This window comes from Chelonia mydas, chromosome 1 (assembly GCF_015237465.2).
Source record: "Chelonia mydas isolate rCheMyd1 chromosome 1, rCheMyd1.pri.v2, whole genome shotgun sequence".
Lineage (NCBI taxonomy): Eukaryota > Metazoa > Chordata > Testudines > Cheloniidae > Chelonia > Chelonia mydas.
This window is the reverse complement of record NC_057849.1, coordinates 322,994,882-323,013,518: the sequence shown is the minus strand read 5'-3', so window position 1 is coordinate 323,013,518 and position 18,637 is coordinate 322,994,882. Positions and strand designations below refer to the sequence as shown.

Sequence of the window (18,637 nt, the reverse complement as noted above, 5' to 3'; positions counted from 1 at the left end):
TTTGATGAAATTTAGCTCATGTGTCTGGAGCTATATGACTAGTCTTTTTTAATATATTAAAGGGACACTTTCAGCTGTAAATGTAGTCCATTTGAAAAAAAGCATGCCAGATGTAGTTGTAGATACTACCCCTGCCTCTGAGTCCCCGTATTATTTTCTACTCTTTTACAATAATAATTTCCTTTTTTTTAAAGTAGGTTCTTTCCTATTGCCATGCAAAAAACAGGAGAAACTTTACTACAGTGAAACAACAAAACTGACTCAGCACAAAGTGCTTTCAAATACATAAGGTAAACAGACTGAAAAAAAGAAATATTTTTTTCTCTCAATTTTATCATTATAGTAATCTTAGGTGTTAACAAAAGAAAGTGATAAAAGTGTAGAAATGTTTTTAAAGTAGACTATACCTTTAATACAATATTCTCTATGTAATGTAATGTATAAACATGCTGTAGTTTAGTTTGTAACAATGTTGTGTGCATATGTATATATGTAACCCCTGTCTTTTCTTCTTCCTTCTAGACAGCACAATACAAATATTGTACCAGTTACCGTGCTGGCTAGGGCTCTGTGTATAGCACATCCACAGACAGCCCCTAAATAGTATGGCTCTTCATAGCAGGAAGGACCCCTGATTCAGGAAGCAATCCTGAGAAGAAATTGAGGAGTGAATATTGCTGTCTGGGTGAGAAGGCAAAAGTGTTTTCCAGCAACAGGAATGGAGCTGTCTCTGTATCCTTTTTTTGTAATAAATACATTGTCTGTTGTTTACTGAGCTCATGCCTGTGTCATCATTCCAGGGAGTCTGTCTGCTTGTGCTAAACAATCAAAAAGGAGACTGCAAGGTCACACAATTGCCAGACAACCAAAAAATCCATTATTCGTTCAGCTCTAATTTTAACTTTCATCTAGACTTCTCATATTTTGATTGGTGTTGTATAAGCTTGACAAAACCCAGGTGAACTTTTCTGGTGTTCCTTTCACAATAGAGAACTCTTTGGAAATTGCGTATGAAAGCCCCATATTTTCTGAGACAACAAAAACAGCACACTCTTTTTAAAGGATACATCCGCTGTCACAGTAGGACTGCAAAATTATTGCCCAGTGCTAGCTTTACAAACTGACCATGCCTACCCGACTGCTTACCTGATCACACGGACACCACAAACCTCTCCTTTATTGACACTCCTATTCCCCCAGTCTAGCTGCTGCATGCTCTCATGCTCAAAAATAGCTATAATAATTATAAGCTTCCAACCTCCTTATCTGCTACCTTCTTTTTAGTCTATTATCCTGGCATTAAATGAGCTAAGTAGTGGGCATTGCAGAATTTTGATGCTCAGATGCTTTCTAACCGAGTGATCTGTACATGTTAGTTGCTTGAAAAGCTCTTGTTGAATTACCCCAGTGGAATGCCATACTCAGCATGGTCAAATTGGCTTAAAAATGTAGGTTGTCTGTCTATCTTTGTCTATAACACCTACCTTATAAGAAGCATAGGTCAGTGTATCAAGAGCTATGTGCTCTTTCCTTCCTTCTATCTTTGCATAGAGGAGGACATCATTTTCATGGGCTTCTCCAGAATCACAAGTTCCCCCTTTACAATACATATTTGAGAAACAAAATAACTGAAGCACATGTTATTTAGAAGTAAATCACATTAAATTCCCATAATTATGAAAACAATTACACCTAGTTATTATTAAACTAAGATCTGAAACAAAAGAACACAAGCCCCAATGGAATAATGTATAAGAACCATTCGATCAGATAGGCCATGCTGGAGATCAATGCCTTGACAGAAAAGCCTAAGTAACTATTTTTATCAGTTTATTGAAATAAATTTTAATAAAAACAATGTTATGCCACAAGTGGTGTTTGTATCTGTGCATCTTACACCCTATTCACATTTTCAGTGTTTGATTTCCTGTTTCTGGTAGAAATCGGTACATTGTTATTATTTAGTATTTACATCCTGGTTAGAGCCAAAGGTCTCTGTCAGGTTCAGGGCTCCATCATGTTTGGTGCTGTGCAAACACAGAGGACATATAGCAAGATTGTACTGGGCCCTGGGCACAAGAATAGTCCTTGCAAGCAGGCAGTGGCAGGGCTGTTCAGGGTTAGCCTCTCCAAAGGATACAGAGGGAAGTTCAGGGAGCCTGTGGAGTTCAGGGAGCCTACCTCTTCCCCCTCACTCCATTAGCTAACAAGGCTAATTAGGTGTATGCCAGGCACTGTCTTCATGGGTGTGGTTGCAGCCATACGTTCTCTGCCTCCCTTTGTGCCTCTCTGAGCTCTGACTGGAGTGGTGCTACACTGTTCCTGATACATATTAGCACAATAGAGCCCTTAGTGAATATTGTGGAGAAGTAAAAGATATGCCATTTGTAATTGTAATTTACAGTACTTTCATTAGGGAATAAGAGAGACCATCTTTACTCAGCCAAACTCCCATTGCTCAATGGAAGGGAGCATGGTGTAGTGGTTTAAGAATGGGATTAGGAGTCAGGAGGATTTCTTTGTTATTTTCCTCTTTCACAGACCTGGTGTGTAACTCTGGGCAAGTTCAGCAAGACTCCCTGTGCCCATCTGTATAATGAGAATAATGTTTACATAATCCATAGGATTGTTGGCAGGACTAATTAGAATTTGCTAGTTGCTTTGAGATCTCTGAATGAAAGGTGCTATATACATTAAAAATACTAGTTAACATAGTTAACTAATTAACATAGCAACCTTATTGCTGGCTCTCCCAATATACTTGGCATTCGTGGATGTGAAGAGGGTGCTAGTCCTGTGTCCCAAAGCCTTGTTATGGCAGTGAGGTCCTAAGCAGTTCTGCCTCAGGAAGTGGACCCTCAGTTGGGCATGGAAAGGTTGCCGCATCCCCTTCTTCCTCCCTTTCCCAATTTATCCATAGTTGTGGCACTTCCTAGGTACTTTGGGAAGCACAGTTAGCTAAGCATGAGTTATACTTTAGTCAAACACAAGTTACTGGGCTGAATATAGGGGAACAGTGAAATTTAATGGCATGGGATATATAGGTCAGATGAGATGATATAATGGTCCCTTCTAGTCTTAAACTCCATGAATCTATTCATCTTCTTCCTCTCTGGCTAACAGGCAGGCAGGCAGGCAGGCAAGAATTTGCTTGGGAAAATGCACTGTGCATCTTGCTCCGTGTGCCCCTATTCCCTAATGTCATTAACATGGGCTCAAATGGAGCTGGACACGGTAGAGTTTGTGACTTGTTTTTCCCCCTGCAAAGGAACAGGATTTCAGCTGGGGCAGCATCTCCATATCTGTAGAGCTCAAGAGACTTGTAAAGCTTTCATGTAGTAGCAGCTGTGGAGGCAAATCTGGGCTGGACATATTCTTTAAATGCTGCAATAGAGATAGAATGGCTTTAAACAACAATGGATGCTAATGGTAGTATATTTTATTGGCATAGCTCCATTTGGTATCCTGGATAATGAATATTAAAACAAGGTATCTGTAACTGAAAAAAGGAAGTTTCATGCTTTCCTGTATCAGGCTGACATTGCAGGTTGGTTTAAAAAACAGGATGAGGAAGCTCTTTTAAATAGTGTGTAAGATTTCAGATATAAAACACTTCAATTGCTTTGTCAAGCAAAGATGGCCAATTATAAGGGTGTTCTGAAAAGCCTTATAAGGCTTACATCTTTGCTGTGATTTACATTGTACTATGAAAGCTCTACTTGCTTCTGTGAGGCTTTATTTGTATACCTGAATATTTACACTATTATGCATTTAGCTACAAACAGGCATAGCTTATGTTTTCAATGCCATCACCCAATTTCTCCACCACTCTTGCTGAGCTGACAGCCTCTCCTGTAAGTTCAGAAGGTTGACAAAGTTTCTTTCCTGTTTCTCTTGCAGGTGTTGTAATGCCTGGAAGACCTGGAAATAAGGCAACCTCCCTTTCCTGTGCTTTATTGGTAAATCATGTAACACAGGGGAGATGTGTGACAATTCAGAGTAACTACAACAGGACTTTGAATCAATGAATTAAGGGTTTTTTTCTTGTTGACTCAAAAGGTGGCTTTGGAAGGTCATTAATTTAATCCATGCTTCCTCCTTTATCATCCCATTATTTTCTTCACTATTTTCTAAAAACCAAATGTTGTGTTGAGAGAATAAATTTCATGTGGAATTTCCTTTATTTATACATGTACGCATTAAATTCCTGGAAAATACAACAAAATATTGGATGATTTCCCCACACCCAACAAACATTTGTGTGAATTTGGATTTGTGAGAGTGAATGCCTAATACAGTTGTACTGACAGCAGCCTTCTTATTTGGAGAGGAAACTTTTTGCTTTTACTTCATCTTTTATTCTTGCTAGTTTACCATTGCCCCCCAAGAAAACCATTCAGGGTGAAATTCTTCCCATTGCAAAAGGCCTGCACACAATCCTCAGCACTACTTAAACATTTAATATAGTATTTCAGTATTGTGGAGTTCCTGTGTGGACCTTGTGCTCTGGGATTGAATTTCACCCTCGGGGAAGACATTATTGTGGCAGCTATTCATGAGTCTGGGGATGGCTTAGTAGCTCAGGAGCAGAAACCATTTTGTGGGTTAGTTAACAGAGACATGGTCTGTTGTAATAATTGAGGCCTAGAAGGCCTTCCTCAGCTGTGATCCTAACTGTGGGAAAGTGGATGGACGTTTGTAACATTGTTAGGTTACCTGGAATAACAAATGTTTGCACACTTTGATGTGAAAAAGGTAACAGAAGTCCAACCCAGACTGTTACATAAGGTTATTTGTAAAAATTATTAAAAGTGAAATACAGAATGACTGAGTTAGTCTAAACAAAAAGGTGTTGCCGATATAACCGAAGCACGGTGTTGAGATCATATGTGGCAACAAGGCAGATGTGGAACCAGAAATCAATGGATTAAATGCAGCAAGTCAGAAGTTAGGAGAGATTGATGAACAAAATAATGAGGGGATGGCCTATTCCACCCATCACTCCCTTTTGGGATTTCTTAAAGAAACAGACTTTGTGAAAAAAATTGGCGACTGCAGGAGATTCATGATTATGGCTGCCCCCCAATGTTTCCTGGGACCGTGGGTCTTTTTCATTCTGTTCCCTGTGAAATGTCCTGACGAGACTAAGCCAGAGAGAGAGACCCAGATGACATTGTCACCTCCACTGGCTCTGGCAGAATCCCAAATGCCATCTAGGATGTGAAGCTCTATTCCTCATGTGTCCTTTTCCTTCCCCACCTTATTTCTTCTCTTTCTTATTCCTCTTCTTTTGCCTTCTGTCTAAGCAGAGTCTGGCTCAGCTGGCCAGGATTGTATATTTTGCAACACTGCTGTAAGCCTGGGACCAGAAAGAGGCAGCTTAAAGGAATGCCCTAAACAGACCGATGTATATTTGCCAGGTCTCAGAATGGCTGATAAGACCATGTGCTGGGCCTGTATTTTTCCAGCAGTGAGGCTGCAAGTGAAAGTCAACATCAGAGACAGAAAAAGTTGCATTTTTATCTTTGCTGTTCTTTCCTTTCCCATTCATGTGTGTTTGTCCTGTTTTGTCTTCTAGAAAAGGGGATTGGACTTTAATAACACAGCAACAACAACAGCTTCAGCCTATCTCAACTAACTTCACTTTTTTCCAGAAGGACAATTATTGCCACCTAAGAGACTGTCAAAAATGGGCTTTATTCCTGGTAAAGGCTCTCTCCAGCTACAGGAAAAGAGAACAAGGGATGTTGTTAAAATGAAAGCCTTATTTAATACTTTACATTTCAATTGCATTAACTGTTTTTCCTTCTTTTCTGTATTTTTAATAAAAGATTAAAAGGATTTTTAATGGTGTGTTTGCTATGGTACTAAGCAGGCTGAGGTCTCTGTATACCAAACCCTGAATCTTGTTTAACGCTGGACAGTGACTGGGTTATGTTAACACCTATGACTCTATGGCCTCATTTTCTCTCTCGAAAATTAACACAACAGCTCCCACCTGGAGACAACTCCCACTTCAGACAGAACAAATTGGGCCTGATTCTCCACTGTGTTAATCTATTGAAATCAAAGAAGCCACACCAGCGTGGAGGTGGAATGACTCAAAGCTATCATCTTTAGAAGATATTTAGCATATTTTGGTTCAGACTGTAGGATTTCAAATTTTTTTTCAAATTCTAGTCTGATATGTTTTGCATGTCCCAAATATGTTAAAAGTACATACTCACCCATGCTGAAGTAAAATCTCAGGTTCCCATAACCTGTAGTGTCCATATATGGAGTACATAGTTTTCTCTCTCCATCTCTGAGGAATACCATAGATGAACCTGACTCCAGTGTTCCACATTCAGTACCAATGACAGCTCCAGATATGTCCCATCTAAATACATCAACAATGTGTTGAGAGTCAAATACCTGCTAGGGGTAAGCCTGTATGTTTCTAACAGTTTATTTTATAAAGAAAAACGTCTTCAAACCTCATGTGGTATAAAGAAAAGCAGTTTGTTCAAACATGCTAGTGACCACAAAATAACAGCTCCTTCAATTCAGTCAACTTAAACAGCATACAATTAATGTATGTCAGCGAAGTTGTAGATTATATTATTTAAAATACAGTAATTGGCAGAATTGTACAAAGTTATTTAAGTTGTTGAGATATTTATTTTGGCTGTTGAATATTACCCTTTCTCAGTACTTTGGTGTTATATAAATAAATAACATGTAATGTAAATGCAACCTCTGTTGTATTTTCATTTTGGCTAATTTAGAAGACATTTAAACATCTCTGAAACTTTAAAAGGAATACTGCATTGATCATATCTACTATGCAATCATTGAACATGTAGGCCATAACAGGGGATGACCTCTATTTAACTTTTTGAGTAGCATTTGAACATTTTTGAGTAACAGTTTTCATTCAGTGCTTGAATAGAGGAAAAAAGAGATACTATGCTTCTCAAAAAATTTAATTTGATTCCTCTTTTTCTCACATTTAATAGAAAACATGTTTTTGTTTTTCCAGCCAGTGGCAGTACATATAGTTGGTCGGGAATTTTCCAAGGAAACATTTTTTCATCAGAAAATGGTGTTTGTTGAAACTAAAACTGTTCACAGGCAAGGGTTGGTTTCCAAATCTCCTGATTGAAAAATAGGCTGGTAAAAATAAGTTTAGAAATTGTCAAAAAGTCCTGTTTTGACATTTTAGAAATGAAAACTTTCATTTTTCAGTTTGAAATGACTTTTCATTTCAAAGTTTTAGTTAATTTATACTAAAAAAATTTTTAAACATAAAAAAGGTCAAAATAAGATGGAATGTTTGAAAATGATCAAAATGAAATGCTTGGTTGGCCCTATCGGAAGTGGTCTTTGAATGATTGATTTGTGAAAATTTTCATTGTGATTTGTGATGGCAAAATAATTCAGAATCTCAAAAACACTCACAGGATGGAAAAACTGTTTCCTGCCCAGCTCTACCAGTGAGAAGTGAGTGAACAGAACCTAACAACTACCTAAGGTCTCCTTTTCTAATTTCTAAGTACTGGTTTCTTTCCAGTAATAAACAATTGTCAGTAACCCCCACCAGGATTGTTGATCAAGTTTATATCTGATATTTTTTTTTAACCCCCTCAAACTATTTCCGAATGTATGGGTGTGATTTTTTTTAAGTGCTCAGTGCTGCTACCACTTAAGTCAATTGTAGTTCAAACATTGACTTCAATGGCCTCAGAGTTAGGCCTATACTGAGTGCATTTGAAAATCCCACTTTATATCTTATAGTAGATTACAAAGTAATATTTGAAAATCTACCAAATTAACATTTATTGAAATGCTTTTATGGTACAAACATAAATATGTCATCTGAAGAACAAAGCGCTCTGTAAGAATTTAATCTGTTTGGCTGCAAAAGTATGGTTAGTTTACATTTCAATAAATTTAAACATTCTGTAGCAAAGCATTTTTGTTTGATGTACATCTAATTCTGATGAAAGAACTTTGGTGGTTCAGACGTTTAAAAAAATAACACGTGATATGATAAAATATACAGTTACCAATTTTGAAGATGGGTCTTTGGGAACCAAGACAATTGCAGAATTAAACAGTTGCGCCTGTTTTGATTTATACAAAGAAATCTCACAATGGTTCATTGGTCTTTTTATATGCTCCATTTAGCCCAATTAAAACACTCTCTTTACTGACCCACAAAACAACATGGGGTCATGAATGATGCAGATCATGGGTGTTTCTAGGGATAACTTCCTTTTAGAGAACATTCAAAATGAAAAGTAGAAAGTTTAACAATGTAAAATGACTCTGGCATTTTTCTAAAAATAAGTCCAAATTCTCTCTGTAATGATAAATAGAGAAGGAATCGGATAAACTGCATCTATTATCATATCATAAACATGTAGAAAATCTTTGTTAAATGTAACTTTGGGATACATTTATCCCCCAAATCAGTCTATAGTCATTCTTCTTTCAGTGATGAATGATAAATGATATGCAAAAATGGTATGATGGTTTATCAATCTAAATGTTTACACTTTATGTCAGATGGAAACATAAGACCCAATCCTGTAGATCTGTGCAAGTAGATCTGTGTGGGAAGTAAATAGGGCTCTGCAACAGTCTGCTCACAGGGATCTAGTTGCAGGATTGAGTCCCTAATCTGTGTTATAAAAGAGAAATGGGATAACAATCCTTTGTGAATGAGAAGAAGTACTGAGCATTGGCCTTACTTTGCTCCCATTAAAGACAATAGTAAAACTCTATCTCTACCTCGTTGACTGCACAGATTAATTATGTCTCCTTGTGCATCCAAAATTTTGCATGAAACTGTAAATCTGGCGTTTTCCAATTTTTCAGTGCTTGATTTCACAATCTAATGCAATCCTTGGATGACTAAACAAGGGAATCTTGAGTAGGAATAGAGATATTATTTTACTATTGTATTTGTCAGTTGTGCAACCAGTTATGGTGTCCACAATTTAAGAAGGATGTTGATAAACTGGAGAGCATTCAGAGAAAAGCCATGAAAGTGATTAAAGGATTAGAAAACATTCCTTACAGTGATAGTGTCAAGGCACTCAATCTATTTAGTTTAAAAAAGGAGAGCAAGGGGTGACGACCACAATTTGTAAGTGCATACATGAGGAACAAATATTTGATAATGGGCTCTTCAATCTAGCAGAAAAAAGAATAACCCAATGGCTGGAAGTTGAAGCTAAACAAATTCAGACTAGAAATAAGGCATAAAGTTTTAACAGTGTGGGTAATTAACCATTGAAACAATTTACCAGGGGTCATGGTGTATTCTCCATCACTCGCAATTTTAAAATCAAATTGGATGTCTTTCCAAAAGATATGCTCTCGGAATTCTTTTGGGGAAGTTCTATGGCTTGTGTTATACAGAAGGTTGGACTAGATTATCAAAGTGGTCCCTTCTGGGCTTGGAATCTATGAATCCAGGAGCTTTATAGAGGGTGGAGTAAATATCTCCCTGTGACGGGTTGCACCTACCCTGCTCTGGCTCTGCAGGGGTTAACTGTGCATTGCAGGCTGAGGAAGCCACACCCCTTTGCCTCTGCTGGGCATGCTCAGCCTGGAGGCAAGCCATAAAGGGAAGCAGCCAAGCTCAGTCTGGGCAGGCTTCTGAAGGGAGAGGATGCAGATTGCAGGCTCTCTCCAGGGAGCTGCTACAGAACCCGACCCCAGAAGCAAGGCCTGCCGAGCCCCAGATGGATTCCAGGTGGCCTGACCAACCCAGAGAGGAGGCTACAACATCAGGAGCTATGCTGCCTGAAGACCCCGGAGACCCGTGGTAACAGTGGCCCATTGCCAGCGAAGACAGGGTAGGAAGCAGCCCAGGGAACTTAGACTTTGCTCCGGTGGGTGAACTGGAGAACCAGTCGGCGTGTTTTGGAAGGATCCCCACTCGTCTCGGTGGTGAGTAATCCCGCCACTGCCAGGGCCCTGGGCTAGGGCTTGGAGGAGTGGTGCCACCCCTCCCCCCTGAGTGGTGCGCTACTTCCCCAATGGGCCAATAGGCCATGCAACCCCACAGAGGGGTGTGACTTTATTGCCTCTGGCCATTAGGCCTCACTGCCCTGACTGTGAGGGGCTTTTGTACTGACTTGGGCCATTAGGCCACACTACCCTGACTATAGGGGGTTCTTGTATTGACTCTGGCCATTAGGCCACACTACCCTGACTATAGGGGGTTCTTGTACTGACTCTGGCCATTAGGTCACCCTGCTCTGACAGTGAGGGTTGTTTTATGGCACAGCTGATGCAGCAGATCACCAGTCAGCACCAGCTCCGTATGACCCAGCATCAGGAGCAACAACAGTAGCTGCTGCAAGAGTTGGCGGCCCAGCATCACACCAACCAGGAATGCCTAGTCCAACAGGTTGCGACATGGCTACAGCTGGCAGTACTGTCAAGGCCCATCTCTGCAGGGGTAGGGCCAGGGGATACCCTGGTGAGGCTACCCGTGCACCTCACCAAGATGGGGCCTGGTGATGATCCCGAGGCATTCCTTGTTACTTTTGAACAGGTTGCTACAGCTGCCTGTTGGCCTCCTGAAGGCTCGGCCACCCTGCTGGCCCCCTATTTGACCAGCCAGGTGCAAACTGCCTACCGCAACCTGGTTCCTCATGAGCCCTGGGATTACTCCCGTGTGAAAGCTGCCATATTAGACCATACCAGCATTAGCCTGGAGACCTACCAAGAGTGGTTCTGCAAAGAGCAGTAGCCTCCAGGAGCTTGACCACGAGCTGTGGCCCAGTGCTTGCGGGACTATTGCTGGAAATGGCTGAATCCGGAGAATTTAACTGGGCCCCAGGTGGTAGAGCCCATAGCATTGGAACAATTCACACAGATCCTCCGAGCGGGGGCAAAGGAGTGGGTATAACACCACCACCCAATGGCCCTGAATGAAGCTGTCTCTTTGATGGAGGATTACCTGGCCACTGAAGGACCTGAACATCAACCCCTCAAACCAGAAGGACTGGCGGGGTGAAGCCGGAACCCTGAGGCTCAGCAACCAAGACCTGAAATGGGGAGACCTCACAGTAAACCGAGCTTAGCGAGGCCCCCACAGATCACCGGTGGGAGCCGGGCCATACACTTAAACCTGTGGGGTGAAGGAACTTCTCCAGGCACGTTGGGAACTCCAGGACACAGCTCAAGGGCCCAAGTTCCCAAAGGGCTCTGAGTGTGGACAAGAGGAGCACTTTTGGTGGGACTGTCTGTTTATGGACTGTGCCTATGGTCAGGTGTGGACAGCAGATTGCCGGGCCCAGAAAAAGGCCCCGACCAAACTCCTGGTGCCTGGGCAGGTGAATGGTACCCCGGTGATGGCCCTCATTAACTCAGGCTGCAGCCAGACGCTGGTCTGGGCCAGCTTGGTGGACTTCCCAGATCTAGAGGTGGCACCAACATATATGCAGTGCATCCATGGGAAGGTGCAGCCATATCCCATCACCAAGGTATGTCTGGAGATAGGCCAACACAAGGAAGAGTGTTGGGAGGGCTTAGCTCTGACTTCGGTGTACACGGTGGTCCTAGGACATGATTGGCCTTGGTTCAGCGAAATCCTGTGAGCATTGGGGGACTGGACTTTGGAGCAGGAGAAGTCAGGGTCCATAAGGAAGGAGTTCCTGCACCAGGTGTGGCAGGATGACCTGGATGAGGGTCCCTCCAGCCAGACTAGAAACCTCACACCACGCCCTACAGCGCCCTAGACAACGGAGTGAGTCAGCCAAGAGTGGCTGGAGCTAGATGGGGATTTCCTTCAGGAACAGAGGGAAGACCCGACCTTGAGCCGAGCCTGGGAACTAGTTCTGGAGGTGGGAGACCAGGTGGGCATTGGAGTAAGATGGCCCCAGGGACCACACATTTGAGATCCACAATGATCGCCTCTATCGGGTGACCTAAGTTCCGCAGACCGGAGAGGAATTCTGCCAACTGCTGGTTCCGAAGAGGTTGCATTGAGAGCTGTTATGATTGGCCCATGTGGTGCCGTGGACTGGCCACATGGGACGAGAGAAGACCCTGCAACGTGTATCTCTGGGGTTCTTCTGGCCTGGTATACACCAGGAAGTGCAGGACTTCTGTGCTTCGTGCCCGGAATGTCAGTGCACAGGCCCAAAGGAGGTACAGCAGGCGCCTCTGATTCCACTCCCAGAAGTGGGAGTACGCTTCGAACGGATCAGCCTAGATCTAGTGGGACCCTTGGAGAAGAGTGCATCCAGGTTCCAGTATATTCTAGTGGTAGTCAAATATGCGACCCGCTACCTGGAGGCCGTCCCGCTACAGACCATCACAGCTCTTGCCATAGCTGCAGAGCTTCTGAAAATTTTTGCCAGGGTCGGGATACTCAGGGAAATATTGACTGACTGTGGAACGAATGTCTCTTCCAAATTGATGGCTTAATTGTGTCGTCTATTAAACATACGTGCCCTCAAGACATCAGTATACCATCCACGGACTGATGGCCTAGTGGAAAAATTTAACAGAACCCTGAAGACCATGCTCAGGAAGTTTGTGGATGACAATCCACGACATTGGGACAAACTACTCCCCTCACTGCTGTTTGCGGTGCATGAGGTCCCCCAAGCCTCGACAGGATTCTCCCAGTTTGAGGTCCTTTACGGGAGACAGCCAAGGGGGATCCTATATCTGCTCTGAGAGACCTGGGAGGAACAAGATTTGAGGGTCCCGGGATCAGTCCCTTACATCCTGCAGCTGCAGGAATGCCTTCGGAAGCTTGGATAGTTCACCTGGGAAAATTTACTCCAGGCCCAACAGACCCAAGAACTCTGGTACAACAGGGGGGCCAAGCTATGGACCTTCGAGTCTGGGGATTGGGTCTCGCTCCTAGTGCTGTCATCAGAATCTAAGCTGCTAGCCGAATGGCAAGGACCGTTCGAGATTGTTCGACAGATGGGACCAGTGGATTATGAGGTTAGACTCCCTGGATGATGAAAGGACATCTGGATATACCATGTAAACTTCCTGAAGGCCTGGAAGGCCCAGGAAGACCTGCTAATCACCCCATATCCCCCGGAGCCCAAACTGGGGCCGGTAGCCAGGGGATTCCCTGACCCAACACCAATCACAATGGGGCAGGATTTAAGCCCAGAGCAACAAGCGAGGTTACAGCGGCTAGTCCAAGACTTCCCCTCCATTTTATCTTCCTGTCCAGGATGGATGAGTATTACCAGCCACCACATAGACACCATTCCCGGACAGAAGGTTCGCAACGAATATCGCCCATTTCCCCGGAAAATGTGGGAAGTGGTCCAGAAGGAACTCGAGGCTATGCTAGCCCTGGGGGTAGTGGAAGTGAATGGAGAAGCCCCATAGTCCTAGTCCCAAAGCCTGATGGGACTGTGAGGCTCTGTATAGACTTCATGGGAGTCAATGCCATCTCCCGCTTTGATGCCTATCCAATGCCCTGGATAGATGAACTGCTGGAATGACTGGGTAGTTCTAAGTTTTTATCAACACTAGATTTGACCAAGGGGTACTGCCAAATACTCCTCACCCCGACTTCCAGGGAGAAGACAGCCTTCCCTACGCCATTTGGCCTATACCATTTAATCACCATGCCCTTTGGGTTACATGGGGCCATGGCAACATTCCAGCGATTGATGGACCAACTATTTCAGCCACACAGGCAGCATGTGGCTGCTTATATCAACGATATTGTGGTCTACAGCACAAATTGGGAGGAACACCTACAGCATCTCACTGCAGTGCTGCAAGCCCTGAAGTAAGCAGGACTCACTGCAAACTCTGCCAAGTGTCACCTTGGGTGGAAAGAATGACCTACTTGGGGCATACGGTGGGGGCAGGCCAGCTCCGTCCGCTGGTGGACAAGGTACAGGCCCTGAGGGATTACCCTGCCCCTACGAGAAAAAGGAAGGTAAGGCAATTCCGGGGATTGGCCGGCTACTATAGTCGGTTCATGCCAGACTTTGCCACGACAGCCGCCCGCCTCTCTGACCTCACAAAGAACTCCTGGCTGCTAAATATCCGGTGAGCAGAGGATTGAAAAAGCAACTTACCAGGAACGAGTCCTGTTCCATCCTGATTTCTCAAAACCATTTATTTTACAAACAGACGCCTCAGAAGTGGGGCTAGGGACTGTGCTATCACAGGAACTAGATGGGGAAGAACACCCTGTGCTGTACCTAAACCGGAAGCTGTTTCCTCAAGAGGTCAAGTACTCCATCATCGAGAAGGAAGCGCTGGCGGTAAAATGGGCAATAGAGACCTTAAGGTACTACCTGCTAGGGAGCCCCTTTTGGCTAGGTACAGACCACGCTCCCCTATGATGGATCAACACCATGAAGGATTCGAACACATGGATTATGAGATGGTACCTCGCCCTCTAACCCTATGATTTCAGTGTGTCGCACCGTCCAGGTAGGGCCCATGCTAACATGGACTCTTTCTTCCAGGCGGGAGGGAAGGACAGTGGGGAAAGACCCTTGCCGAGTACTGTCTTGAGGGGTAGGGTGTGTGATGGGGTGCACCTACCTCCCCCCGGCTTTGCAGGGGTTAACTGTGCTTTGCAGACTGAGGAAACCATGCTCCTTTGCCTCTGCTGGGCATGCTCAGCCTGGAGGCAAGATATAAAGGGAAGCAGCTAAGCTCAGTCTGGGCAGGCTGCTGAAGGGAGAGGACGCAGACTGCAGGCTCTCTCCAGGGAGCTGCTACAGGACCTGACCCCAGAAGCAAGGCCCGCTGAGCTCCGGACAGATTTCAGGTGGGCTGACCAACCCAGAGAGGAAGCTGCGCTGTCAGGTGCTACGCCGCCTGAAGACTCTGGAGACCCATGGGAACAGTGGCCCATCACCGGTGAAGACAGGGTAAGAAGCAGCCCAGAGGACTTTGCCTTTGCTCCGGTGGGTGAACCAAAGAACCAGTCAGCGTCTTTTGGAAGGATCCCCGCTGACTCGGTGGTGAGTAATCCTGCCACTGCCAGGGCTCTGGGCTGGGGCTCGGAGGAGCTGGAAGGGCCCAAGTCCCCCTACCTGGGCTGCCACACCCCTCCGAGTGGCACCCTACTTTCCCAATGGGCCAATAGGCCATGCAACCCCACAGAGTGGTGCAACTTTATTGCCTCTGGCCATTAGGCCTCACTGCTCTGACTGTGAGGGACTTTTGTATTGAGTTAGGCCATTAGGCTATACTACCCTGATTGTAGGGGGCTCGTATGTTGATTCTGGCCATTAGACCAGCCTGTCCTGACAGTGAGGGTTACTTTATCAACTCTGGCCATTGGGCCATGCTACCCTGACTGTAAGGGGCTTTGGTATTGATTCCGTCCATTAGGCCACACTGCCCTGAGCTGAAGGGCCGCTCTGCTGACTCCAGCCACTAGGCCATAATACCAAGTTCCACAATAGGGTCTTCCGCATAGGACCTAGCCAGCTGCAGTACAGCCTCTTCGCTCTCTTGTGACCAGACACCCCGTGACGGGGTACACTGCCCCACGACACTCCCTGTATTTTGTTTTTATTTTTTCTTTTAATCTTTGTATGGCAGCTTACTTATTAAAAGACTGAACTTGTAACTTACTTACAATTGATTCCTGGTTAAACATCATTAACTCCTTAACACTGCAAAATCCCCATTAAGCAAAATTTTTACTAATACTGTTCCCATTAAACATCAGTCATTACCATTCACTGTCATTCAGCTAAATTGGTTTCCTGTGAGGCATCACAATAAAATAGCAATCCTGACTAAGTAGACTCTATACAGTATATATCTAGGACTTTGCATTTGGAAACCATGGAAAATTGCATGTGTATGAGCTCTTTTTAGTCCACCTTGAATAATTAGTTTTGAACATATTCAGAATGTGTCAGTAAATCAAGGTAATTTGTGGGAAAAGTATGCAATTAATGTCCTCAGTGATACGTGTGGAATTTCTTATCCCAAGGAACTGCAAAATTGATACTTAATACTTTTACTGATTACATAATAAAAGAAGCCTTAAAATCCTGTATATTAAAGATAATGAATCCCTTAATGAAACTTCCTATGAAAATGAACACTTTTCTGAATAAAGAATTTCATTAGAAGTAGAAAACTAATAGGAAGTTAATGGGTCATATTCTTCCCTGTTAACTTCAGACACTTTGATGAATGATTTTTTAACTAAAGTATTTTTAAGGAATCAAAAGACACATTCTTCCAAAGTAGCAGCACTAAGGAAAATCATAATATTTAAATGGTATTTAGGGTGCAAAATTCACAAGTCATTAACATCAGGGTTTTTGTTTTGTTTTTACTTACGCCGCTACTTGGAATTTTTTATAGGGAATCAGATTGGTGAGTCACATTTATAGAGACATGAAGACTTCACTGAGTACCCACATACGAACAAATATAACTGCAACCATAGAAAAGCAATATAAATATAGCAAAATGGCCTTCAGAACTGCACATACAATTTTAGGGAGACCATCAGAGGTGAAGATGGAAAGAGCAGGAAATAGAGAAGCACTGTAAATGGCAATGACAATAAGATTTCCACGCTCCTGTCATTCCGATAACCCAAGTCGGGGTTGGTCAGGCAATCTTTTATAACCCTTTTCCCTTACATTCCCACACATCTAGAACCATATTGATTAGGTCTCAGCCTTTTGCCCATGTTTGCTATTTCAGGGGACCATAATTAGTGGTCCAACTGCTAGCGTAAGCTATTTGCCTTAATACATTTCCCAATAGTTTTGACACGTGAATGCCATTGCTCCGTGGTTACATATACCAGAAAGCCCCTAAACTAAGTCTGCTAATTTAAGATCAAAAGACTTATTTTGCTGCTTGTGTTTATTATAAGACACAAACTGCTAAATCTTATATTCACTGGCAGCAGAGACCCAATCAGGACCCCCAGAGTGCCACCAGTCAGATCCTAGGACTGGAATCCTTTGTTGGAGTTGAACTTCTTGTTCTGGTGCTTGGGGGCAGGTTGGCACTTACTGGCTCCTAAGAGCCTTGTAGATAAGAGTTAAAGACCCATGGTCCCTGGCTCAGAGCAATCGTGTAGTCATAAACTAGCACACAGTGAACAGCATTTTATTTCTAGATTTGTACTCCCTATTTTTTTATTGTAAGTCACTTCTAAATATGTTTGAAAATTAGGCTCTTTTCCTACTTAGGATGGCATCCATATCAGAACAATTGACTTAAATAGACTTATGCTGATTTACACCAGCTAAGAATATGGCTTACTAGGTACCCTATCTACCGAAAAAAAACAGATGTGCACTACCAGCTACCATTTTCCTGTTCTCTGAAAGAAGAAGAAAATAAAGGCCAAAAGGGCATCGGACACATGGTTCACTTACCAACCCTTCCCACACATACTCATGTTTTGTTGTTGTATAAAACATTTTCTGAAATGAAAAGGATAACAGCAAAGAGCACAAGACAAGAGTTAGTTATTTAGACTGGGAATAAGTTTACAATGATTTTTTTTTTTTGCCTAAACTCAAAAGTAAGCTCAAGAGTTCACATAACATATTTGCATGTATTTCTTACACAGTGATCTTTATCTCAGACACAGCATAAGCAGCATGTGATTTTGTAGCTGCTAATGAAATTCTGTGTTTTAGAAGTTGAAATCAGTGTTCAGAAGAAATGACATAAATTATCAGTCTATGTTTTACAGCTGCCCTGGGGCTGCAGTAACTAATATAATCCTCACTGTTTTTAAACAGAAAAATTCATTTTACTAAACGCATCCAATTTGTTGTTATTCTGTTTTATTTTGCTTTTTACCCAGAATTTATCTCCTTTGTCCCGCTTCATAGCTTCACTCTGCAAAGTGCTATTGGCAATGGCTGCATGGTGTCCACTTTTGCAAATAATAAAAAGGCAGGAAGGGGTGAACCCAGGATTTAGCGAGATTACAGAATGATTTGAATAGGTTGAAAAAATGGCCAGATGTTGGGAAATTGATGTTCATTATTAAGAAAATGCATTTGGGGACGCTCTACCAGCAGGACAAATGCTCAGGAAATGGATTCAAGTTATATGAGACACATAGAGAGGGAGATACAACACAGAGCTGAAGTGAAGAGAGCCACAATGGTGTTAACATTTACCACAGTGGTCAAAGCTACCTGCCAAGAACTGGGAAAAACTATGGTAATCAAAGATACCACTTAATTGTCACTGCTTGTAAGATGTTGATTTGTAACATACCGATAGGTTTGTATAATCAGAGAGCACATAAAAATTATCTACATGCACAGAGGAGCATAATGCTTGCTTATGATCTGACTGTTCTCTTTTTACTATCTATAATGACATTTATTATTCATTATTAATTATTATTAATTATAATGGTTGTTGTCATGAAGAGAAGCCTGGAGGAGAACTGGATTAGGACACCTGATTATGTTGTACTCATGTCCTTCATTAATAGTGGCTGTTTGATGTGTAAACTTATGTAAGATAAGTGGTTTTACTATGTCTCAGTTTCCCTATCTGTACAATGGAGATAATGCGATTCTTACTTTGCTTTGTAAAGCACTTTGAGCTCGTTTGACGAAAAATGCTACATAGGAGCTAAGTATTCTTCTTCTTCTCATAGTGAGTTAATAGAATGTGG

The 18,637-nt window shown here is 42.8% G+C and overlaps 1 protein-coding gene across 2 annotated transcripts in view; it reads right to left on the bottom strand.

Moving 5' to 3' along the window:
- The window catches only part of RELN (reelin), a 463,371-nt gene that overhangs the window by 159,068 nt on the left and 285,666 nt on the right, over nt 1-18,637 (bottom strand). For both annotated transcript variants that reach the window (XM_037889192.2, XM_037889193.2), the window contains exons 12-13: nt 6,228-6,379; nt 1,485-1,597 (exon numbers count right to left, since the gene is read on the bottom strand). In XM_037889192.2, coding sequence (XP_037745120.1) covers nt 1,485-1,597; nt 6,228-6,379 — 265 coding nt within the window. The remainder of the gene's footprint in view (nt 1-1,484; nt 1,598-6,227; nt 6,380-18,637) is intronic.